This window comes from Pieris rapae, chromosome 9 (genome assembly GCF_905147795.1).
Source record: "Pieris rapae chromosome 9, ilPieRapa1.1, whole genome shotgun sequence".
NCBI classification, from domain to species: Eukaryota; Metazoa; Arthropoda; class Insecta; order Lepidoptera; family Pieridae; genus Pieris; species Pieris rapae.
The window spans coordinates 5,565,972-5,590,319 of record NC_059517.1 but is presented as its reverse complement, the minus strand read 5'-3'; the positions used below and the strand labels follow the sequence as shown (position 1 = coordinate 5,590,319).

Genomic DNA, 24,348 nt, shown 5'->3' with positions numbered 1-24,348 from the left:
ACAAAGTGTCACACAACATACTCTCCGTATGATACATTTTTTAAATGGAAAAAATAAAAAAGCACTCATAACAATAAAAATAAATTTATTTATTGCCCAAAAACAGTTTAGATAACAAACACGTATCACAGGCACCGGATGTAGTGAGAACTGTATTTCAGGAGCCAGTCATATCTCAGTTACAATATCGAAAGGATAACTCTTTTTGATTTCGATTTCAATAAGTAATTTCAATAAATATAAAATTAAATAATGAAAGGTATTTCATATAAATAAAATATAAGTTTACAATATTTTAAATAATTAAGTAGATTTTTCACATCATCATAGTTAAATGCTGAAAGCCAAACTGGCTTTGTTACAAAACAGTCAAGCAGTCCTAATTGCCTACTAACGCTAGTCTATTAAAGTGGGTTATCAGAACCGAGTTAAGATAACGATAATAAATTGTTAGGAATGCGAGTTATCAAGTGATCAACATTCAGCGATTCATTGCGTCAACGAAATGTGATCATTTGCTTCCGAGTTCCACAAAAAACAATTTAAGAAATGGAGTATAATTTTATTAGCATGATAAAAAACGTGTCAATAAATTGTAAAATAGTTTACTTCGCAGTGAAAATTCAAAGCTAAATCATTTACTTCAATTAGACCACCTAAAATGGCAAATTTCACCGATACATAAAATATAAGAATGATTCTAGTTGCCACTTTCAGGTAGTTTCATGTGGAGAAGACTGGGCAAGAAACTCCATGCTTACTCTTTTAAAATAGGGTTTACAATATTTTGTACACATTTTTTTTAAAGAACAGGGGCGAGCGGGCATCACCTAATGTTAAGTGAATAAGTGATACCGCCGCCCATGGATACTATCAATGCCAGAGTGCGTTGTCGGCCTTTTAAGAATTGGTACGCTGTTTTCTTGAAGAACAAGAAAAGAGCGTACTATTAGTTAAATTATTATATATAAAGACTACTATGCTACATTAGGCAGAAAATATTTACAAATTAAATAATGCAGCAGATACGGGATAGGGCAATTATTGTATTGTTAGTATGTGTTCCTCACATCACTACAGAGTATAAAACAAAGTCGCTTTCTCTGTCCCTATGTCCCTCTATATGCTTAAATCTTTGAAACTGCGCAACGGATTTAAATAGATAGAGGAAGATTGAAGAAGAATGATTCAAGAGGAAGGTTTATATGTATAATAACATCCATTAAATAGTGGAGAAGTACTGTTATTTTTGAGGTTTCTAATGTGATGTCGTAAATAATTACATTTTTTCCGCTTACCCTACGAGTTTTATCAAAATAATGTACTAAGTATTGTACACATTGAAAAGGACTACGGAAAAGTCCCTGATGGTATATGTCTATCTCTTATGGATAACCCACATTTTTATATACAACGTTCACAGATTTTCTGTAGTGTATTTAGTATCAGCATTGCACCCGTGCGAAGCCGGGGCGGGTCGCTAGTATTTACATATATTGAAACCGTAGAATATTATACATTAAAGAGTAATAATAAAAAAAAACAGTGTGTGAGATAAAAATAAAATAAATAAAGTTTGTGGCAGTGTTTTTATGGGTCCGCAAATTTTCAAGTCACTTAAAAGAAAGGTATACATATAAATGCAGTCCATGGATATTTGTAACGATTGCATGCATGTACTTTGTTAATAGAATTGGTACGAACAGATACTAATAATTCGTTGGTGTGAAAAAAAATCATAAATACTATCTCGACTTGTGATACGAGTATTTTGTATCAAATATTGAGCAAAAAATGGGAACCGTGGGCGCGAAGTTGTTGCATGATATTATGCTTTTAAAAATCCTTGACACTCACATGCCATGGACATTAATCATAGTTAGTATTTTTCCAAATTTTTTTTGGCCGTCATTGGTTTTATCCACGATGCCGATGATTAAAAATATATATATTTTTTTTTAAATTAAATTAATAAAACAACGATATTATATAGCTGAATTATTTTTTAATTAGTATTTTTAAACATAATACAACAAAATTGGTTGAAATACTGCGCCTTTGAACCTATAGCAAATCCCAGACACATCTTGTAAACTTGCGCAAGAGTTGCAATTTGCAATCCTTTGTGAATGGAAAATAGTTGTGCTGCAAGGTATCGAGATTTTATAATGTCTTTACCGCAAAACCTATTGTATTACCTTTAATATAATAGGTGATATTATTTATACTGCTGACCTAAATATTAAACACAATTATTTAATATTTTATTAAGAAGTGGTATTGATTTACATTATTCGTACCTAGGTTCATATTGTTAGGTATACATAAAGTGACCATTTATTTTTTGACTCAAAACGGGATATTAATTTAATTTTGGTCAAGCAATCAATAGTAAATGAAAAGAAAAACACTTTTTTAAGGTTATTTTTTGCACTTTTTTATACTCTGCTGCTCGAATGTTCCCGCGGTTTTTGAAAACGGGAAAACTATGAGAACCACATAAAAATTTGTGCGGCTTTTTAAACAAAAATATTGCAATTTGAACGTGAGATAAAATGTAAGAGACACGAGCCAAATGCAATAAAAAAAAACGCAATAAAAATGTAGCAATTTCCAAAAGACTCTTGTAAGTCGACATTTTATAGGCACGTATAAACCCTAACAAGGTACGATGCCTTTTCAGACACAAGTCATGAACCTTTAATTGACATCAATATTTCAGTCAGACACGGCACACCTTTGCACGATTGATATTCTAATAACGTATAATTTGCTTTATTATAAGCATAATGTGGTAACAAAATAACTAATTGTACAAATATGGTTAAAGAGTTCACCTCAAAAAATTAAGTATTTATTCGTTTATTATTATAAGTATAGAACGTAAAGCCATTCATTTTATATGGATTTTATCTGACCTTTCTTTACTAAGGCAGATAGTACAACACCCCATTACTTACTGAAAAAGGTACCGAGATCCTGACTTATGTTTGTACTTTGTACTTTGTTTTTGTAAAGTACCTTCATTTTTATGTACCTACTTACTTAGATATATTTTCTTAAATCTACGTTGTGTATATCAGTAGCCATCTGCACACTATATACGCTACGCTAATTATATATATAGTTATAGAGTACCCGAGATGTTCTTAAGACTTCCAAATAATCACATTTTTTTTGAGACAATATGCCTCAATAAAAAATGATTATTATTATGCATATACAAATATGAACATACCGTCGTATATAGGTATTTTCTTCCTTTTACAGGTGGTAAAGGAAGAGAAAATACCAAACAGAAATGATTCACTAAACAACTTAATACTTCACGAATGATAAGGAATTTAATCACTCAGCTTAAATAAGTGATATCCGGAATATCACATGATTCATAATGAACGAGTAATTATAAAATTTATTACTTAATTTACCAAATTTAAATTTTCTTACAAACAGATTTGTTTAAATACTGTATACACAATTCGATAGCGACAACCAAGCGTTATTGTTAAGCAAATCTAATATGAACAAGTTATAATTTAAAACACTGGAGAATAAAGAGCTATACATGTTTAATTGTTTTTATTTTGACTTATTCCTGATGTCTTACATACTATTGTTAGGGATGCAAAACCATTTAGTTCGACTTTTAAAGGCAAAAGAGACTAATAACTTCTTTATAAAACAACTTCCACCGAATCGAGAACCCTTCTTGTAAAGGGTTATAAACGATCAGTAAGGAGATTTAAGATTCAATAACAAACCGCTAATATTGTTAAAGCCTTTTGACGTTCAGTGCTAGGTATAGACCTTAGTTTCCAGTAGCCCCGCGCTCTCCATCCAAAGCCTTCCCTCCACTCTCACACATTTATCCACCTGATCCACCGAAGGGAGGCCAACGCTATTTTTTTGCCCCAAGCGCCATCAGTTATTTCGGCAACTTTTAATGTTGTTTAGGCTTCAACAATAGGCGAGCAACTTGCCTTTTAGGAATTTATAACATATAAATAATAAAGCTACGTATTTATTGACGTAGTTATCAACAATCAAGTTACTTTTAAGTTTGATAGAGTTTAGAAATACACTAAACAAAATTCTACTTTGAAATTTTGGACGTAGATAAAGCGGAAATTTTATTAAGTATCGAGTTTATAGACGAATTATTTTTGCTACCTAAATAGCATTTTGAGCATTGTTTTACATGCCGTTACATACATATATAGATGGTATCTTCACGCATGCGGGTTCAGCAACATGATAGGCAGATAGGTAATCACAGCCAACAGGATACGATCCCTCGCTTCCGCTTGCAAATTGCTTGTTTTAGGCCACACTATCATGCTCGTAAACCTTCCTGTCTAGTTAATTAATATATGATTATCTTCTTAAAATACAGATGCAAATTCTTAAAAATATATGAAAAATGATGCAACAATAAGTACATAAGTGTAAGCGCATCAAATAAGAAAAAGTTTTATGCCAGTTTTTCTTGCCCTTGACTTGCGAACTGGTGGTAAATGAAAATTTACAATAAATTTAATATTTTTTGACGTTGTACTTCTCTAGGTAAACAGATGAATAAAGTTATTTTTGTTTGTTTTGTTTAAAATGTTTATAATTTTTTTCGTGGACTTGATACCATCATAAACATTAACTTATGATTTTTGCCACTGGGGTCAATCGTAAAAAAAGAGTTTACTTTAGGAAAAGTGAAAGGGAATTTAAAAATGAATTATCGTGATAACATTATCGTGATATGATCCCGCTAAAATACTTGGCCGGTCGATTGAAGTCGATTAAGTTCAAACTAAGTAACTTGTCTTTTAACAGTATTACACAATAAGAAATAATAAATAAAATTCCGCTCTTATAGGAATAACATTCCACTTCAGGCAATAACAGAAAAAGCAAACGGTATCTATAAAGCAGTTTCCTCTGATAAGAAACGGGTTGATTTCACTTTTACAATGTGATTCACATATACCGTGAGTCACAGATCAGCCGTGACCATTTGCATCTGCCATTTTATAAACTAAGGCAATGCAGTTTTCAAAGCATCACGAACGTGTTCTTATTGACTTAAAACATTATAAAAACAATCGACGGTCTTGTTTAAAACAAATTTATAGCAAAACACTACAAAATTTCTAGTATCTTTACGTGTAGTAAATATATTGTGTATTATATATAATACATTCTTCTTTAGTCGTTCTTAAGTTCACTATTAGGGTGGAAGTCAACATTCCAATATTCTAGATTTATAGTAACACTATCCGTCAGTTATGCAATTAGGTCACAGAATTATTAAACATACATCAAAAATCTTCAGACTTGTTTTGATTCTAGTTAGCGGCTAAAAACAGTTATAGCCCAATGAAATATATTTAAAAGGCACTCAGAGCTAGACATTATACATATAAATATAGAAAGAAACTCCATCGGTGCACAGCCGAGGATCGAATCCACAACCTCCGGTATGAGAGTCGCACGCTGAAGCCACTAGGCCAACACTGCTGACCTATCTAATATAGACGGATAAAAAAACACGATTAAAAAAGGCGATACCATAATCATCGGCCAAGTTTGTCTTTCACAAAACGTCTTAAGAAACATTAGCAAACTACTACTAAAATCTACTAATTGCCACTACCTCTAGAGATGATTCAGTGGCGCTGTAGTAGTTAGCTAAGTACCAAGGTTACGTTAACTAGGAGGTTACTCAACTATTTACAGTTAACAAAACGTTACTTGGATTGGAGATAAGAGGTCATTCACGTTCATAGGTAACCTATTATCTACAGAAAAGAAATCATATTATTAAATCGCTAGGGATCGTAAGTCGATCGAGTCGTCGTCGAGTAGTATTTTCTTGAAAACTTAAGTTCTTTGTATTTACGATAGGTACGAGTTGGCCCCGCGAACTTCATTTCGACTTTTTAATTTTTTTTTACTTACTCTACCCTTTTAAGATCTACAGCCTACATACAACCATATCAAACATTTATGCAACCCTATAGAGACTAGCTTTTCCGGAATAAAAACCTAGGTACTAAATAAAACTATTTTTTTTAATTATTTGACATAAAAATCTTCGTTAGAGTACAAGGAATAAATAAAAAAAAATCGTTGTTCAGCGGATTTCGTGTTTTGCGTTTCATTTATATATTTTATGCATTTTTAAAATATACAAAACATTTTCGATCACTTGAGCGCGTTTATCACACAAAGGTATTCGAGCTATCTTTGTTTACAGAACTTGACACAATTTTGATACAAAGGGTCCTAATTAAACATAGATGTTATCACAACCACCAGTTATCTTACCCGATATAATATAAATACGCGTTATAATATTATAACGCGTTAGTTTTAAACATTGAAATCTCGAAATATTAAATAGAAATAAGACTGTGAATAACATATAAAATATAAATAATAAAAAATAGCAGTAATGAAACCGTTAAGCCTTAACGATTTCAGACTTCTTTTGTTTGTGTTTTGTTCTTTAAGGGTTTTTACGATTATAAATTGATTCATAAAACTGCCGGAAAAGATACGACTACACCCAGCGCGCACTAAATTATCAAAATATTTTTGGCTAACGTTAAAATAGTTACTCCCGATAGGAAAAGAATGAATATAATATTGCAAAAGGAACATAGACAAATTTTATAAGCATTATTTTTTAATGTAAATAATAACCCTTTCTAACCAGCAAAAAACCTTTTCTAAGAAATATAAGGTTTCCTTTCACTTGATAGCCTTAACGGTGAGGGTGAATTAATGATATGGTCTATGGCGTCTCTCCAACAAGTTGTCGGCATTGTCACATTTTTTGTATGTTCACTTTTACACAGGGGTGCATCGTTTAAAAAAGTAAAAACCAGTTTGAGTGACGGTAACAGTGAAAGTTTACCTTTTTTACTGTATTCTTAAATGTAGGTTAATCAACATTTTGCCCCGCTACTTTATTCATTGATAATTTATTTATTATAAATTAAAAATGGTAATTAATAGTAAATCACGTTTCTGGACAACTGAGTGCTTACTTGATACCGTAATTTCCTTAAGAACCCCTTCAGGAGTACAGGCCTCCACCAGTTTGTGGCAGCACAAACTATATAGATGACTTTTTTTTCTACATTCGCTACCTGCTAACGCTTATATCCTTCTTATAATTATATCCACCGGACATTCGTGCTACACTGATTGAATTAGTTCCAGGGTCGAATGTCAGACCGCTTTGAACATCTGCCGTTTTTCCTAATCGGGGTCACAGAATCCTCAACTGCACTTAACTAATAACCCAATTATGACTCATAAATCAACCGAAATCTGTGCAGCATTTGTAATTATAATCTATATAATATATTATGTAAAGCTCATACATGTAGCTAGAAGCTGATTAAACGAATTTTAGGTTTAAGTATCCTATGTATCTTAAATAATATCTAAAAAATATATACTGACGGACTCATAAACTGCATCAAATTTCAGGATTACTTACTTAGATTTTTTTTTAAATTAGTATGCCAACATTTAAAAATAGAACTGCAGTAAAAGAAATTAATATAGCCGGGAAAAGAAAATTTACTCGTAGTATATGATTTGCGTGTTTTTTCAAAATGATTCTTATTGACCTTATTATTTTGACAATTGAATTATTGTTACCATCAGAATTGTTGGGTTAGCTTTTTAACTCAATTTTCATCATTTCCTCACGTCAGTTAACATCAAAACAGAGCTTAATGAAGTGCGTGGAGTAAACGTTAGGGCACGAAAAATAAGAAGAAGATTAAAGAAAGTGGATATCACCCCTTTTAGACCAGCAAATGGTCCAAAGTTGTCTGCAGCTCACATACAATCTCGCTTAAGATTTGCGCGTGATCACCTAAATTAGACAGATAAGCAATGGGCCTCCGTATTGTTCACAGACGAGTGTAGGACATTTTTATATGGTGCAGTTGGTTACAGAAGTCTATCGTCGACGTGGGGAGCGATATGCTCAAAGTTGCATTGAGGAGCGTGTACCTTTTGGAGGCGGTTCGTGCATGATCTTGGGTAATATATCGATAAATGGGCGAACAGAACTTGTGTTCATAGACATGGTGCGTCAAAACGGTATTAGAGGAGGTTTGTGCACATCGCTACATAACACAGATCTTAGAAGATCACGTGGTGCCTTACATGGGATTTATAGGCGAAAATTTTACTTTAATGCAGGATAATGCCCGGCCGCACACAACTTCGATAATATTGCGAAGAGGTTGGGATAAGTACAATGAATTGGCCAGCACGCAGCCCGTATGTTAGTCCCATTGAGCATCTTTGGGACAATTTAAAAAGAGCTCATTTGCGAGAAATCATGTGCCTACAACAATGGCACAACTAAGAACAGCACTTTCTTCTGAAAGTGACAATAGGACAAAATTCCACAAGATGTTTTAAGAACCGATTAGAATCCATAATAAGTGCACGTGGAGGTATCACAACCTCATTAAAACATTAAAAAATCCCTAGTATAAAGCATGTGTCTATTGTTAAAACCGATTTTTAATTAAACCAAATTCTTTAAATTTCTGTTTTTCTTCTAAAACGTTTTAAGGTCCTTTCCAGTACACAAACTTAAACTTAAGGATAAGTAAGTAAGTATGACCCTACGCTGTTTTAAAGTTAACGAACCAATCTATACGTTCCCATTTAAATCTGTGTTGAAAGTTTGCATACTTGGTTAAAATATTTATTTCAAAGTCGTTTTTTACTTTGATGCAGTTTGAGTCCGTCAGTGTAGTAAAAAGGGGAAAAAGATATGTAATTCAATTCAAATTCAATATATAATGGCAAACAAATTTGGCGGAAACATCTTTTATTATGTGATGTAAAATGAAAATAAATCTGTGTAAATATTAGCGAAAATTATCTATCTATACGCTTTTATACACAGTAAATAAATCGATACACAGGTGAATCTGATATCGTTATCAACAAGTATTTTTATCATTTCATTTTTATCAGGTACTTTATCGATTTAAGGGTACATACCATGCTTACTTCGTCTTTCATAGTTTTACTCACTATGATTATAAATTAACCTATTGTAACGCGGCGTCATGAGTATTGCCAAATAAATTGACGTCATTATCCTGTTTGAGTAGGCTTTTTAAAGGAAAATTCAAATAAGAAAACCTATAATTTAAACATAAATAATTTTATATTACGAATTTCAAATAAGTTAGACATAGTCTAACTAGATTTTATGACTAAACTAAATAGCGTAAAATGATTTCTATTAATTTTATTACATTATTTTTTTTACTTCTTTTATCTTGCGAAATTCAAAACTAATACTTAGTTTAAAAAGCAATGCAAATCAGCTTCTACGCCTGAAACGTTAAAAAGATTTTGGACAAAAGACAGACAAGGAAGAACTGCCGCATTGCCGATGTTTCGATGCACATACGGTATCTTAGCTTATAATGGATAAACTTAATATTACTTAATTTGTTATTTAAACACAATAATATCACTAATATCGTAAATGTAACCTATGTATTTATTTAAAAGTGTCCTCTTGCCTGTCTCTATACCTAACCATGCGAATTCAAGGCAGGTAGGTCGCTTGTGTTTTACAAACTATGCAGCCTACTTAGAATATCAGGAGAGAAACGTGTTTTGCATTAAATTACGAAGTAGCTACATGGAATTAGTATAATTATGAGTAAGCTAAAGAGTTACGAATTTTATCACGTCTTTTGTTTGTATGCTTTTATCTATTTAATTATAGTTACGAAATTTACTATCAATCTACTAAGAATTCACATTGATTATTATCTCTTCTCGATTGAGGGTTGTGACTTGTGAGTAGTTTGCGGCGATACACAGAAAGTAAACAGTTGGAACCTTGTCCGTAACACATCTCTTAATTATAATGGGATAAATACTATTTGGAAAGTATATACATGTTTTCCACATACCAAGGCTCGGAGTTTCCCTCGAACAGTAATTCCAATCATCGGCGCAAATTTCACTTCTACACCAGGGTGTATCACTAATTCTGCTCCTCTTTCGATCAGCAGGTCATCGTGCAACATGTACGGACTGCCTTCCACCTTCCAAATTGTACTTCCACCGGTTAAAATACCACCAGGTAGCTCTGTAAGGCCTAAAGTCTTATTTAATAAATAAGGATCTATTTCTTCCCTCTCCCTCTCTTGTCCAGCACAAGAGCAGACAAACCACAATAATAACACCGTCCTCCACTTATATTTCGTATCACTGAACTGGCTGTGTCTCTTTTGAACCCCCATGTCTTTAGAACACTCCATTTTAACTAAATAACATTCATTTCACTTTGCGTGTATCCAGTTCAACTAGCTGAACACTCTACTGGTGTTCATATTCTTATAGGACCACATTCTAATACACCGATTTACAAACCAAGTTTTTGCTCTAAGAAGCAAATTTAATGATCTTTTGCACTACCAAAATCATAACTATAAAACAAAGGCGGGGTCAATACGAAAGGAAAACAAGATAAATTACGCGCCTCCGTAAGTCGCGACCGTTAAACAAAGCGGTTTGGCCGGTTTTGTACGTGAACTCGGGTACGCTATATGGCGGCGGCCTGTACGACGCATTTTCCCTCCCTCCTCAATCCTCTCTTCGATTCAATTCTCAAATCCTCGTTCGGCATTCCTCTGTCTGTCTTCACCTGTCGTTAATCGTAATTTGGAAAGCTTCCTTTTGTGTTACCAGGTGTTTTTTAATATCCACAATTGTAGGAAAATAATATTTGTGATGGCGATTTCACGATCATGACGTATGGTCTAAGCCTCTAAGGGCAAGGGTACGATCGTGGCAATTTCAAAAATGCTTCTATATTTTCGCTATAATATCATGGACGTAATAATTTATGTGACCTTAACACACAAATGTCACGTGACTTTTTTCCATACAATTAAATTGACGTTTTTGCCCATAAATTTAGGATGGTCTCTTTGGATCTATCTTGAACCTAATTAGTTACTAATTTGTACTTTGTAGTGTTATTTATTATTTATATTAATTGAAGGTAATCATGCCTTCTTTACGACTTGTGTATACATCAATTTGGGTGAGCATTTTTTTAATGACATCCCGCTGTTGGCCTGAAGGGCCTTTACAGCTCATCTCGAGCAGTTTAGGCGAGTGTAGCTAGGCCTAGGCTAATGGGGGGTTTTCCTGCGACTACCGCAAGGACGCAACTCAGACCTGATCTTGGGCCGTCGCGAGGTGGTCATTCGCCTGATGGGCAGGATTGGGCAGCAATATTTTCTGCACAATTAAATATGTGCACAGAATAAGGCTAGCCTTTAAATGTTACTCAGTCCAAAATTATACTAGCACTAATAAGCTTAGTCTCTTAATCTTACTACTCGAATAAAAAAATATTTCCACCGCAGTTTACTCAGATTAAAATGCCACCTGTGCGGTACTCGCAAATCTTAGCTTAATCATCTATTCTAGGAATTACACAAATCTACTTCCTATAATATATGAGGGCGCTATTTTTATTCCAGACGTGGTAGCATAAAAGTCAGATATAGTTATCAGGACGACCAGTTCCATCTTATAGCAAAGCATCTTTAGGTAGAAAGACGACCAATCCTAATAGAATTATAAGACAGATTTTATTTTCTCAAATGGCTCAGGACTGGCAAGATTTAGTAAAGTGAACGATTGAAAATGCCAATAGACTTTGTATCCGGCTAATAAATTTAAAAAAAAAATGAACGATTGAATTATGATCTTATCTCTGGACTCTGTGGAGAATAATCGCTTATTCTGTGTAAATACTAACAGCTATTCGGGAATTATGCGGCTAAAAACCGCATAAATTCGCACTTAATGTTTTCATAATTTTATTTAAGATTAACATATTTTTTAATATTAAATGGATTTAAAGAAAAACACTTTTTTAACGGATTATAGATATGTATTATTATATTTAAACTTATAATTATTTGTACATAATTTTAAAGTTATGTAAATAAAAGACAATACTATTAAATGGATTACCTGCAATTAGCCTGTTTAATTCTATACAGTTTAAAAAACATCAAAAGACTGTCAAGTAACAATTCCGTGACGCCCCTACGGCCTGTCTTCATTGATTTCTTGCTAAATAAATAAAATACACACGAAACCATGCTACGATTTATCACATGGAAACCACTAAAATAAACGAAGTACGACTTCAATTATTTTACGCAGTTTTCGGTGTTTTTATATAAAAATATAATATATAATAGCGTCCTATCTTAAAAAATAAAACAGCAAATTAGTGAAGTAGTTCGGTTAGCTTGATAACAGTTAGTCATATATTTATAGTATATTTTATCTGTGCCTAACATTGACTACCTAATATTTGTCTCTGGCTACATTTGCTTCTGGCGTATATTTTTGACATTTGTGAACGATATCTTTGTGAATGATTCAAATAATCATACTTCATTCCAAAGGACTAATCGTTCTTTCCTTAACCATTCGGTCCTAAGGCATCGACGTATTGATCCATCTAAAATTTTAATGTTTTGTAGAAATAAGTAATTGTTACTTATTTATTCATTAATAAAAAGACTTCTTTAAGTCTCCTTTCAACTCTGTCATATTAATCAGGTGAGTACTTTAATATTTTAAGGTTAATTTAACAGTTATTTCGCTGGTTGGCGTGGCATCGTTATTCGACGACATCTTGTTTTGTTCAATTCATTGTATTATTGTACCAAGCTTTGATATAATCTAATTTCTATTTACTATTTTAGAATAATTCACTATGAGCTCGGGAGGAACTCGTGTGTATGTGGGTGGTCTAGTGGAAGGAATCAAGAAGGAGGATTTGGAGCGGGAATTCGATAAATATGGAAAATTGAACTCGGTCTGGGTCGCACTTAACCCCCCAGGTTTTGCTTTCATAGAATTTGAAAACATGCAGGAGGCAGAAGATGCGTGTAGCGCGATGAATGGTTTTGAAATGTTAGGCGCGACTTTAAAAGTAGAATTATCAAGAAAACGTGATGGGCCACGCCGAGGTTTCCGCGGTGGTGGCGGCGGCGGCGGCGGTGGCGGCCGTGGTAACTTCGGCGGACGGGGTGGGCGCTCTTTCGGTGGGAACGGAGGTGGCAGCAGACCCTATAATAACAGCTATGGAGGTGGCGGCGGCGGTGGCGGTGGTGGCCGCTCTTTCAACCGCAATGGATATGGCTCAGGCAACAGGGACAATGGAAGATCTAGGTCGCCACTGGGCCGATTTTAATTTAATCATAGTTTTAGTTAGGTTTAATGTTAATCGTAATCTGAAGCCTTCCGCATGTTAAAACATCAATATTCATTTAAAACTGGGGGTTTAATGCTAGGAAGAGTTGTGTCGATGTCTTAGGACTTAGAGGTAATTAATTTCATATACTACTTAGATTTAAGTGTAATGTTAGTTTAATGCACCTAATTCATAGAGCATACATTTTGCTATAATTAATATTAAGGTTTGACAGCTCCTGGATATATTCTGTAAAGTTTATCAAGCAATGCTAAAAGTAGTTTAACACAACGAAGTATATACTGTTTTATTATGAATCATTTTATTGTTGCATTGGATGATATAAATACATTACACATACATTATAATCAAAACTTTTGAATATACAAAGCTAAAATAATCTTATGAAACATGATGCATCAAAAAATTAAGTGTTTAAAGTTAAGGATATTTCAATTTATGTATTCTCTATTATATTAATATTCTTCATGTTAGATACGTAATGATTACCTTACTTTTTGAGTTGTATTTAGTACTTAGTTCTTAATTAAATCATTCAAATGCATGGTAATGTGTTTCACTGCTTGAATGTAAACTATTGTCGAATTCATGTTATACAATTAAATAGCATCTTTATTAATTTGAAGCTAAATCTAATTCTAGAGAACAGCTAGTTACTTTAATAGGAGTTTCTTTGCTTTCAGATTAATTTATCTTTAATTACTTATAGTCATCGTAACAAAATAAGGAAGAACAACCTTCAGTGTATTTTTAACATTGTACCGGAGCACTACAGACTAAGTTTCTTTTATGTATAATAATAAAACAAGATTCCAATTCAGTATTTTTATTTTATTCATTTATGATGGACTGCTCAAACAGGCCATGAGCAATTCCATTTTGTTGAGGAAGTTTTTTCCCTCCATTTTTTCTAGTTTCACTTCTTTGAAAGCTCCTCCAAGATTCTCCCATTTCTTGTCTTGAACTAATTCACTAACATAAAAATCTTTTTTGGGTGATTGTGCTATAAATACTTGAATACCAACAGAAGGTTCACATCTAATTGCTATCATTCGGTCACCTGAGAACAAAATATTTACAATATTGTAATCGCAGTTTTATTTTATCTATAGAAAAAGTGAAACAAAATAAAAACACTTCACAAATGTAATTTGCAAAATGCAAAATTTTGAGGTTAGTTGCACCCACATTGTGCTTTAGCACAATGACCCTAATAAGGAAAATGTTAATATGAGTTGCTATATAATAATATTCTATAAAACATTTACATTTAGACCTTATACACCTGTTGTTTTTCCATAGTAATAGGACTATGAAATTTCTAGATTCTAGAACAATGCAGATCAAACTTTCGTAATAATGAGAAACTACAAAGTATTTGTAACATTGGTTTCAGTTTTTGACAAAGTTATTAAGGCATTTATACCTACTAATTTCTAAATGTAACTTGACCAGTTCTGGCCATCATGAGCAAGAGTAAATATTACATATATATATTTTTAATATAGTGCAAATATTGTTTAAATTAGCACATTAGCTAATTATAATATAAGTACCTAACATACCATTTGGGGAAGCCAATAGGCATGAAGATGCATTGCCAAGTGGCTCTACAGGACCAGATCCAAGATGGGAACTGCTGGCCAACAACTGCCAGCCCATACACCGGCCTACTGCTTGAACACCTGTCATCTGATGCTGGTACACCTAGGAATAAATAACCTTACATGATTTTAAGTAGATAACAAAAAGTACCACTTTTAGCGGTTGTTTATTTGTGCATACCACCAGCAAGATTTAACTTGAATTAAAAATACATATTTGTGTCCTGTCAAAAATACAGGTCTCAATCAAAATGACTACAGACAGTTTTTTTGTGGGAGTGAGTATACACACAAAGTCTAGTCTGTTTTCTAGATTCAAAATCTTATTAAAAAACCATTTGTTTTCCCAATTTGTTTAAAATTATACAACTTTTATTCAAGCAAGGATATTATGGGCATTTTTTTTGGTATTTGAGTGTAGCAATGTACAGTATACCACTTTAATTGAATGCCATATTGTTTAGGCTAATGTATTTACACATTGTGTACATACTGTCTAACTATACCTGACAATACATAAGATCTCTAAGCTCTTGTAACTCGTAGGACAAATGCCTCAACTTTCCATCTCGGCAAATACATTTTAGCGTTTTCTCACCGACAACCACCACCAATGAAGTTCGACATACGGCATCGTAGCTGAAATAAGGTAATTTATTAATCACACGTTCAGTAAATGAACGAGATCGAAGCTGGCTTATCACTTTTGTGAAAATCTTTAAAATGCCAAAACCACGCGGAACTAATTCTTCGTTCAGATATTTTCATAACCATTATTTTTTTAAATAATTTTATGGCCAGGTTTTCATACCCATTTGATCTTCACTGATAGAGTTTATTTGCCAGCCGTTCTTTTCACAGATAACCTAAAGAGGTAGTTAATATAGTAATGAATTAGTTTTGTTAGATTGTAACCTAACATCAGTGATCAAACCACTTCAGTATAAACTAAAGTTGCTTTTATTTTTAAACATTTCATAAACTGCAATCAGATATTTTATGGACCAAAAATATTAGCTTTAAAATTTTCTATAATATTATTAATAATTAATAAAGTTTAAAATATTTACCCGTTAGCAATGATGTTGATTTTAACACATGACTGTGTAGGACTGTTCAATGCATTCCAGTGAGATACTATAAGTGGATCTTTCACCTGCGGACAAAATAATAATGGTTTATAAACCCAATATTATTATACAAATGGTGTTTTTTTTTCTTGTCGAACAGGGGGCAGACGGCTCATCTGACCTTTAAATACCCCTTTATTTAGTTTTTTGTGCTGTATTTATATTATAAGTTAAAACCGGGACTTCTCACTACACCGACTTGATATTCAAGTTTATGTTACCTCTTTAGCTATTGTATCGAGTACATACTCGCTGCGCCGGCGCATAAAGAAATGCTGCGCTTGTTGGATTATTTGTTCCAATAAAGACTGCTCTTTTGTCATTTCTAGTAATTCATGTCTGTCTGCCGCCATGGGACCTAGTGGAAAAATAATATTATTAACTAAAAATACTAATGAACGCATTTTCTTTTATATATAACCAGGATTTCACTACATCGAACCGTCGCCGAAGTTGTTAGTAGCCGGGAGTCTTCAGTTTGGTTTCCGGGAACTAATATTTGTTTGGATTTTGAAGATATTAGAACCAGTCCTATCTAAAAGGAAAATCCTACTACATAGTCTATAAAAAAAACAACTTTCAAACAAAAAAATGTATAATACTTCATATAGATCAAAATGTTTTATGTTTCCCATCTTTCATTTCTTTTTAAATTTATATCATCGTTTAACCAACTTCGAAGAAGAGGTTATGAGATTTGATCTATTTAAAACACAATTTAAACTTTGAAAATTAGTAATTAAATATAAAATTAATAAATATATAATATATATTATTTTTTAATTTTATTAATAAATATTAATAAAATTACCAGCAAGTGATCTTCGTTTAGACGGTCCCAGTGGTCCAGTGGCGGGATGCGGGAATGGATGATGCGTGTTCGAGTGATGCACTGTGCGTAACAATTGGTGGAGAGAATGCTCTAATACGTGATCGTGGTCTGACTTGCTGTTTGATGTACCTTCACTCTGGGAAAAATTTTATTTATAAAAAAAATACAAGGCAATTATTGCCTATTCCGGAAATAAACCGCCAATAATATAAGCCACATGTTTTGGGCTTTATATTTCAGTGATCATTTTTTTCTTAAAGAGCAAGTTGGTACTGTTTTGTATGACTGATAAAATTTGACTTTTAAGTGTCAATGTTATTATTATAACAATAAGGGCCTGTTTCACAATGTATGGATAAAGTGCCATATAGCTATGCAACACATAAATTATTCGAAATATAAAAGTTCCAAATAAGATACTTCGAATTTCATGACGTATAGCGCTATCGGACAGTCGTGAAACGCAAAAATACTATTTATCCTACCAATAAGTAATAAATAGCTTATTTGGAACTTATCCGGACATTGTGAAACAGGCCCTAAATGTATTAAATTATTGGAAATTAAACGGGCTTTATTGTTATTATTATAAGTTTTAAAATGCCAGTTCCATCATCGAGCAAGTGTTAAATAAGCACTATACAAAAAAGTCCATTGGTGCACAGCCGTGATTCGTACTCATGACCTCAGAGTAGCGCACGCTCAAGCTAATAGGCCAAGACTTATCCGCAAGGGGTGACAGATAAATATGAAAATAAATTTAATTAATAATCTTTATGGTTACATACCTTAACATTATCAGAGTTGCTTCCAGTATTTTGTCTATTATTATGACAAATTCTAATTAACAACTGAATTCCTGGTAAAACCTGAAAAGAAATACTCTGTATGAGACATAATAATAAAAAAATCAGGAATATGCTGTTGTAAATTCATGATTAGCACCAGTAAAACAATATAATTATATCAGTATACATAGTGCTTGTTCTATAAAACAAAAATTAATTAATTGCAAATTTGTCAATTAATTAATTTCCCTATTATCAGCAAGTATAAAATTAAAGCCACTTTAAGGGTTACTTGGATAAGAGAGCACCATTTTTTTTTATTTCTTTCTAGAATTCTTGTATTTTGAAGTATTTCCGAACCAATTCGACTTAGGGTCCTTCAAGAAAAGAGCGTACCAATTCTTAAAAGGCCGGCAACGCACTCGTGAGCCCTCTGGCATTGAGTGTCCATGGGCGGTGGTATCACTTAACATCAGGTGAGCCTCCTGCCCGTTTGCCCCCTGTTCTATAAAAAAATAATTGATTTTCTAATTTACTTTTAATAGAACAGTTGGTACTTATAACCAAGCAATGATAATAGTGTTTTTATAAGATAAGTATAACAAATTAATAAGTATGTCTCTGTCTGAAAGTTTATAGTAATTGATGAGAAACTCAAACATCCCTATGCCACTTATGTATTGTAGTATACAATTTCAACCATTAAGAGAGTACCATATCACATGCTTACCGTTGCCATAATCTGATTACCCACAACCATATGCGGTATTGATGCATCCAATTGAACAGCCTCAGCGGCTAATCTTGCAAATAATTCTTTACAAAATAGAACATTTTGAGCAGCTTCCAGTTTTTGTTGCCAATGTAAATCTGCACCATCACCTAGGAGAGTTCCTGGACAATTTAATGCTGAGGAACTAATAGTAGCTGTTACTACATCTTCTTGCTCTAAAAAGAATTATTAGAAGAAAATTGAAATTTTATTGATTCACACAATCTAAATAAGACATGGTTTTTACAGAAAAATTTTGTTATTTAATAGATTCTGTAAACAATTATAGTATGTAGCGACTCTCACACTGAAAAACTACTTGTAAAACATTGGGATGCTCATAAATTTTAAATTATACAATCCCTTGTAACTTTAATATATGTATACATTTATAGTAACAACTCATTTATTTTAAATGATATAACATACTGTGACAATTTAAAATGATAAAATTTAACATATGAACAGGACTTAATAATGCTGCCCCCAAAATTTATTACAAATAGATGATTAGAGAAATAAAACATTTTTAATATCATATCCCTCCCTGATAATAATATGATATGTGAGTTGTGTTGTGATGTTTTTTTAAATAATTTTATTTATTTATTTTTATAAAATAAAATTTTTACACCAACCTTTCTGACATCGAACGGAAATGAAGGCTACACCCTGTAATTCTGGTGGTACTGTAACACGCAATGCAGAAGGTACAGGTCCAGAAGCATTTAAACTCATTGCTTGAGCTATTTGATCCTCTGGAGCTTTTGTCACCTGAAATAATGAACATAGAAGTAGGTATACCACTTTTTTTTAAATAATAATATATAAGAAGAAGTTTCTTATATCTATCCTTATATATTGATTCAGAAATTAAATATTATATTGTAGAGTTGTCTCTTATAAACAATATTATAGAAACATAATACAAAAAGTTGGACTACAAAAAGGAAACCTTTTGTCATCCATAAATTGATTATTTAAAAAATATACCTCAAATACTCCAGTCTGGCTAAATTTTGATCCAGCTGTTCTATAACTCAAATCTCCAACAATAGTGTTAGACACTTTTTTCAATCTCCAGTTTTGTCGAACCCTCAACAAATCAATATGAAAGTCTGGCATATTTCTGGTCATTCTCATTGTTTCGCTCGCCCTCAGGCGCTCCACACCATTTAGAAGGACAGCACCAGCAGCTGATAGTGCCTTTTTTCTGCCATAAACCTGTACCATAGGTCGACTTTCAGGCTGTTCTGCTTGAATTGGGTCTAACACCTTAAAGTTTGGTTAAACTTGTTGGATTACAACAGATATATAAGATATACAGATATAAATATACATATACATGTTAATTATGAAAAGTATGATATTATTAGTGCTTATGATTAAAAGAGTCAGGATCCTTATTGAAGGACATCCAATTTCAAATAAAAATGAGACATACCATGTATCTCTTTTCCTTAGCAATACTGAGAACATCAGCCAATACAGACACTTCAGTCAAAGCATTCCGAAGCTTATTTCTTACAGAATCCCAAGGCCACAAACTAGACTGATAGCCTGGGTCCTTATCTTCTTCTGATTTTACATCAATACTGCTTTCACCCTCTTTCTTTATATTACAATATTCATCATCAGTTTTTGAGAAATCTATTTTTTGAGCTAATCTAGCCAAGTTTTCTGACATAGATAGGGGCCTGTAAATTGTAATGACACATTATTTACAAATAACATACATTCTTTACTCGTATTTGGAACAAATTTTAATGAACAAAATGGAACCATCAGAATAAATCTGCTAATCTTAATTCCAAAGTACTTACGCTTGGTAAATCTCCTGCCCATCGTAAGTAATTTCCTGTATTTGATTCTCAATGGGAGCCTCAATCGATATATTTACTGAATTGGCCATTGTTTTCGCCAGCTACTATTACTTTGAAAGAAAACAAATATTTGTAAAAACTGCAAACCACTATCACATAAACACACTTATGTCTAAATAATTGTAAACTTTATCATAAATAGTTTAAAATATTGCGGTATTTGTTATTACACATTAAATATTCATAGTTTTCAATCTACATAAATAGTAACTACATATCTATTAGATACCATAGCTTTAGTAACTACTATAATCCTAACAAAAGTCCTATTTCCTTTCCTAACTCCTAGCTTAGAACATGAAGCTCGAGCCGATTTAATTTTCATTATTTAGCACAGTGCCATCTCTGATATGGCTTAATAAAAAGACAATAAAATGTTGTCATGTTAAAACTTAAATTGCGAAAAGAGTTCGAGGCGGGAGAACCTGAAGTTTTTGCAGGTCTAAATTATCATTTTTTTAGTATAAAAATATTAAAGATAGAGGAATGTATTAACCCCGTAACCCCGTAAACCTGTAAATGTGTGCAGAGTGCAGACTGCAGAGTTCAGTGTGACAAGCGAGTTCCGTGTGCAATAATGCCAACTTGGGGGTTTTCCCTCCAAATTTATGGCGAAACAAGATGTCCAGGGGTTTAGGGGGATTTTTTAGGGAGTACTTTATACAAGAAATTAACAAAAACGCTTAAAATTTAAATTTATTTTTTTATTAAACGCCAAGAAAAGTTAGGAATACTAGAATTCGAAGAAAGAAAAGTTAAGAAATAAAAAAATAAGAATCGTTTCATCTCATTGTTATTATTATTAATATTATTTGGTCATTGATTAACATTTATTTTATTTTTATTTTATTTATTTATTTAACATATATAAATATGTAAAATGTATTCACATAATTACAACTATAACTATTTTGTACTACTTCAACGCGTTTTTAATTCATATTTGAAATTACCTCTCAAACCAAGGGTACATCAAAAACTTAAGACATTTAGGGTATTTGAAGTTGGTTTTAGGGGAAACATTTTGTAGGAATTGGCATTTCTGCCCGACAAAATCCTGTGGGCACTGGAGTTAGACTTAACGCTAATTCTCATTTTTTAATTTTACTGTAATGCGTTTTTGACTTACAGGGGTTTAGTCAAGATTCCTAAACAAGGAGTATATTATGTAGAAGGTAGAAAACTGAATTTGTATGAAATTTCAACTTTCTACATACACTACTGTTAAGGCATCATGACTAAGCCCCACGATAATCATAAGATCTCATTATCATCATCCTCAATCATTATTATCAATTAACTTAATATATGACATCAGGCTGCGTTCATAATTTTAAAGTCAAAGGGTGTATCGATAATATTATACGTACATATTTGATATGAACAATCAACCAAATAAGTAGTTCGTTTTAGTTATTTTTAAGGACCAGTCAAATTGTCATATTTTTGTCAAAGTTTTCAAAATATCTTGAACGAACGCAGTTGAAAGTAACGGTCTTGACGTGATGAAGAAATTTGAAGTTTTCAGCTTTGACTTCTGACATTTCATAGTTTTCGTTGGTACTATACGGTTGTCGTGACTCGTCCGAGAGGCGAGATGTGGGGATTATTCGTTGTTTCTTAGCGATACGCGAACTCTATGAATATTTGCTAAGTATTCAAGGATAATTCGTTTTTATCTATTAAACGGTTAAGTTTGTAACGTGTACGTTTGTGTTCCGTGCCTTTAGTTTATGTATCATTGATAAGTATCTCAGGTAGGTCGCATTGGGAGGAAGATGACTGTTTTTATCTACGAGAGTGTTGTGATTTCCGTATGAGTATTTGTTATTCACAATGACTACCTATACTAGATCAGCTGGTGTCACTTTAAAGCCAATTGAAGTACCTAAACCTCTCCAGGATGGAGAAAAATTCATCAAATGGGATGAGGTAAATTTATTTTAGAATTTTTGTCCACTTTCCACATATGTATTTAACAATAATGAAAATAATTCGGTTGGAATGTTTTAATATTGTTGTACTGAATAGAAAGTAGAGCAGTTCTTAGGATTAGTAACTACCTAAAGTTATGACTGAAGTACTTAAAGAAGTTATTCAGCTTATTACAAAAACTTCTATTACTACTGTTTTCTTAAAACATTACTGTTACTTAGCTGTAAACATTATTTTAAGTTAAGTGAAAATGTTAATCTAAATACAACAATTTTTTTGCCAGTGATATACCTATTGTAATTAAGTATATCCTTATTTTAGGATTCAGGCACAGGCTTACCTGTCACCGTACGAGTAGATCCGAATGGCTTCTTTCTCTATTGGACAGATCAGAATATGGAAGTTGAAATGCTGGACATTGCAACAATTCGTGATGTCCGAACTGGTGGTTATGCTAAGCTGCCTAAGGTAAGTTTAACATATTAAGCATAAATTAACTACAGTCAAATTCACATATACATTACTTTATATCATTTTAAATTTTGGGAAACTATTAACTTTAAGATCTAGTATTATATTATAAATACAAGTTTTATATCATAATTAAAATATCCATGATTATCATATTATTAACAAAATGTCATTAGAAATTAAAATTATTAAAATCATTGGTTTCTAAAAATTTAATTATTTCATATGATCTGAATTATCATATGATCTGAATTATCATATATTCCAGCTTGTGTTCAAATAACATTTTTACCTACCTTATTTATATGACATATTTTGCAATGAAATGTTTGTAAATATGAACATGTTAACTGTAGTTAATGTTCAATATATGGAGGCAAAATGTTTGTATATTATATTAAAAGTTCTACATCCTTTCTGGATTAATTTTTAAAATAAACACAATATTAGTATCATTTTCTATTTAAGTGGTTTTAGGTAAATAATTTATAACATTTACATTTTAATTAACTGAAATTTGCATTGGTGTAATTAGTAGAAACTAATAGTAAACTTAGGCAGAATAGACGCAATATATTTGCTCGGAATTCGCGCTTTTAATACATATGATTTTGTGCGAGACATTAATGATATCGTAAATATTTAGCCTATCGATATAACTTATTCACGCTTAGACAATTCAATTAAGGAACATGCTATTTAGTTTCTTAGTTTGCCATTTATCGTGTATTTTGGTCTTCATATATCTTGGTTTTTAGGCGATTAAAAGACGACTTTTTAAAACTATTTTCTGAGCCCAAATTGAATCATGTTTGACTTGTAAACTTTTACTTTACGAATACAACTTTTTTAAATATACGTAATTAGTTTACATGAAATATAATTAATTTAAAATGGGCGGGGCACATGGCCAGAGGATCAGAAAAGTGGAGCAAAAAACTACTAAACTAGCGCCCAAGGTACAGCCAGCGAAAAAGAGGTAGCCCACTTAGAAGGTGGATAAACCAAATCACAGAAACAGCAAGTGGTACATGTCGGGATTCGGACGAGGCATTTGCCCTTTTTTTTGCCATTTTATCTTAATTAAAGGATACTATTATTATAGACTTTAATACCAGTTAACTTTAAAGTATGTGGTATTTATCTTAGTTTTTCGAAACACGTTTGTTCCAGATCGTAATGTTACACGATGCTCCCGGAATTGCAACGGTAGTGCATAGTCCATTATAATAGGGCATGGAAACTTGAATATCTAGGTCACATTATACCTACCGAAGGTGCCTACTACATATAAAGTGATATCATTCTAATAATCATTTGATATATATGTTTAACACAAAACGGCTGATAAGAATGGAGTGAAATTAATATATTTATTTGAAATCCACTCGAAAACGTAAGAGATGAAAAACGTGTATATAGCACCCATAACCACAAAAACGATTAAGTTTTTGCTTAAAAGGCTTGTATTAATAGAAAAACGGGGCTGTAAATATGTATGTCTTACAAAAACAGTACTAATAGTAATTAAATATATTGTATTATGTTCCTTTAAACTTTATGTCATCGTACTTGGAATTCTGCACAATTAATATGTACCCTGAATTTCCACCAAGGT

The 24,348-nt window shown here is 32.4% G+C and overlaps 4 protein-coding genes across 9 annotated transcripts in view; 2 read left to right on the top strand and 2 right to left on the bottom strand.

Moving 5' to 3' along the window:
* Positions 1 to 10,629, bottom strand: part of LOC110996259 (protein bark beetle) — a 31,223-nt gene extending 20,594 nt beyond the window's left edge. For 3 of the 4 annotated variants that reach the window (XM_022263846.2, XM_022263847.2, XM_022263849.2), the window contains exon 1: positions 9,975 to 10,629. In XM_022263846.2, coding sequence (XP_022119538.2) covers positions 9,975 to 10,325 — 351 coding nt within the window. In that variant the 5' untranslated portion in view covers positions 10,326 to 10,629. The remainder of the gene's footprint in view (positions 1 to 9,974) is intronic. The other variant, XM_022263848.2, reaches the window with a different exon arrangement.
* Positions 10,630 to 12,492: 1,863 nt separating this feature from the next.
* On the top strand, positions 12,493 to 14,131 carry LOC110996287 (RNA-binding protein Rsf1). Of its 2 annotated transcripts, XR_006750406.1 has the most exons (3): positions 12,493 to 12,657; positions 12,804 to 13,426; positions 13,999 to 14,131. XR_006750406.1 is itself a non-coding variant. In XM_022263885.2 (2 exons), exon 2 carries the CDS (start codon positions 12,815 to 12,817, stop codon positions 13,292 to 13,294), a length of 480 nt encoding a protein of 159 aa, XP_022119577.1. In that variant the 5' UTR covers positions 12,493 to 12,657; positions 12,804 to 12,814; the 3' UTR covers positions 13,295 to 14,131. The 2 variants fall into 2 exon arrangements, 1 of the variants encoding a protein (XP_022119577.1); XM_022263885.2 differs by having other exon boundaries at positions 12,804 to 14,131.
* On the bottom strand, positions 14,126 to 21,539 carry LOC110996286 (mediator of RNA polymerase II transcription subunit 17). 2 transcript variants are annotated; one of them, XM_045629414.1, is made up of 13 exons: positions 21,454 to 21,539; positions 20,265 to 20,374; positions 19,886 to 20,138; positions 19,435 to 19,716; positions 19,080 to 19,215; positions 18,400 to 18,617; positions 17,670 to 17,750; positions 16,861 to 17,017; positions 16,271 to 16,407; positions 15,990 to 16,075; positions 15,426 to 15,558; positions 14,881 to 15,022; positions 14,126 to 14,375 (listed from the first exon to the last, which is right to left on the bottom strand). In XM_045629414.1, exons 2-13 carry the CDS (start codon positions 20,351 to 20,353, stop codon positions 14,155 to 14,157), a joined length of 1,935 nt encoding a protein of 644 aa, XP_045485370.1. In that variant the 5' UTR covers positions 20,354 to 20,374; positions 21,454 to 21,539; the 3' UTR covers positions 14,126 to 14,154. The 2 variants fall into 2 exon arrangements, with proteins under 2 accessions (XP_045485370.1, XP_045485369.1); XM_045629413.1 differs by lacking the exon at positions 21,454 to 21,539 and having other exon boundaries at positions 20,265 to 20,755.
* A 334-nt stretch (positions 21,540 to 21,873) lies between these two features.
* LOC111001439 (1-phosphatidylinositol 4,5-bisphosphate phosphodiesterase classes I and II) overlaps positions 21,874 to 24,348 on the top strand; it is a 76,702-nt gene continuing 74,227 nt past the window's right edge. Inside the window, exons 1-2 of the mRNA XM_045629474.1 lie at positions 21,874 to 22,256; positions 22,581 to 22,727. Coding sequence (XP_045485430.1) covers positions 22,161 to 22,256; positions 22,581 to 22,727 — 243 coding nt within the window. The 5' untranslated portion in view covers positions 21,874 to 22,160. The remainder of the gene's footprint in view (positions 22,257 to 22,580; positions 22,728 to 24,348) is intronic.

What these genes read in the sequence shown, in the direction of transcription:
- LOC110996287 (XM_022263885.2), top strand. Translation starts at nt 12,815, where the DNA reads ATGAGCTCGGGAGGAACTCGTGTGTATGTGGGTGGTCTAGTGGAAGGA.
- LOC110996286 (XM_045629414.1), bottom strand. Translation starts at nt 20,353, where the DNA reads ATGGCCAATTCAGTAAATATATCGATTGAGGCTCCCATTGAGAATCAA. An exon ending in GCAACTCTGATAATGTTAAG is followed by an intron (nt 17,018 to 17,669) that starts GTATGTAACCAT and finishes AATTTTTCCCAG; the next exon opens with AGTGAAGGTACATCAAACAG. An exon ending in ATCAACATCATTGCTAACGG is followed by an intron (nt 15,559 to 15,989) that starts GTAAATATTTTA and finishes ACCTTATTTCAG; the next exon opens with CTACGATGCCGTATGTCGAA.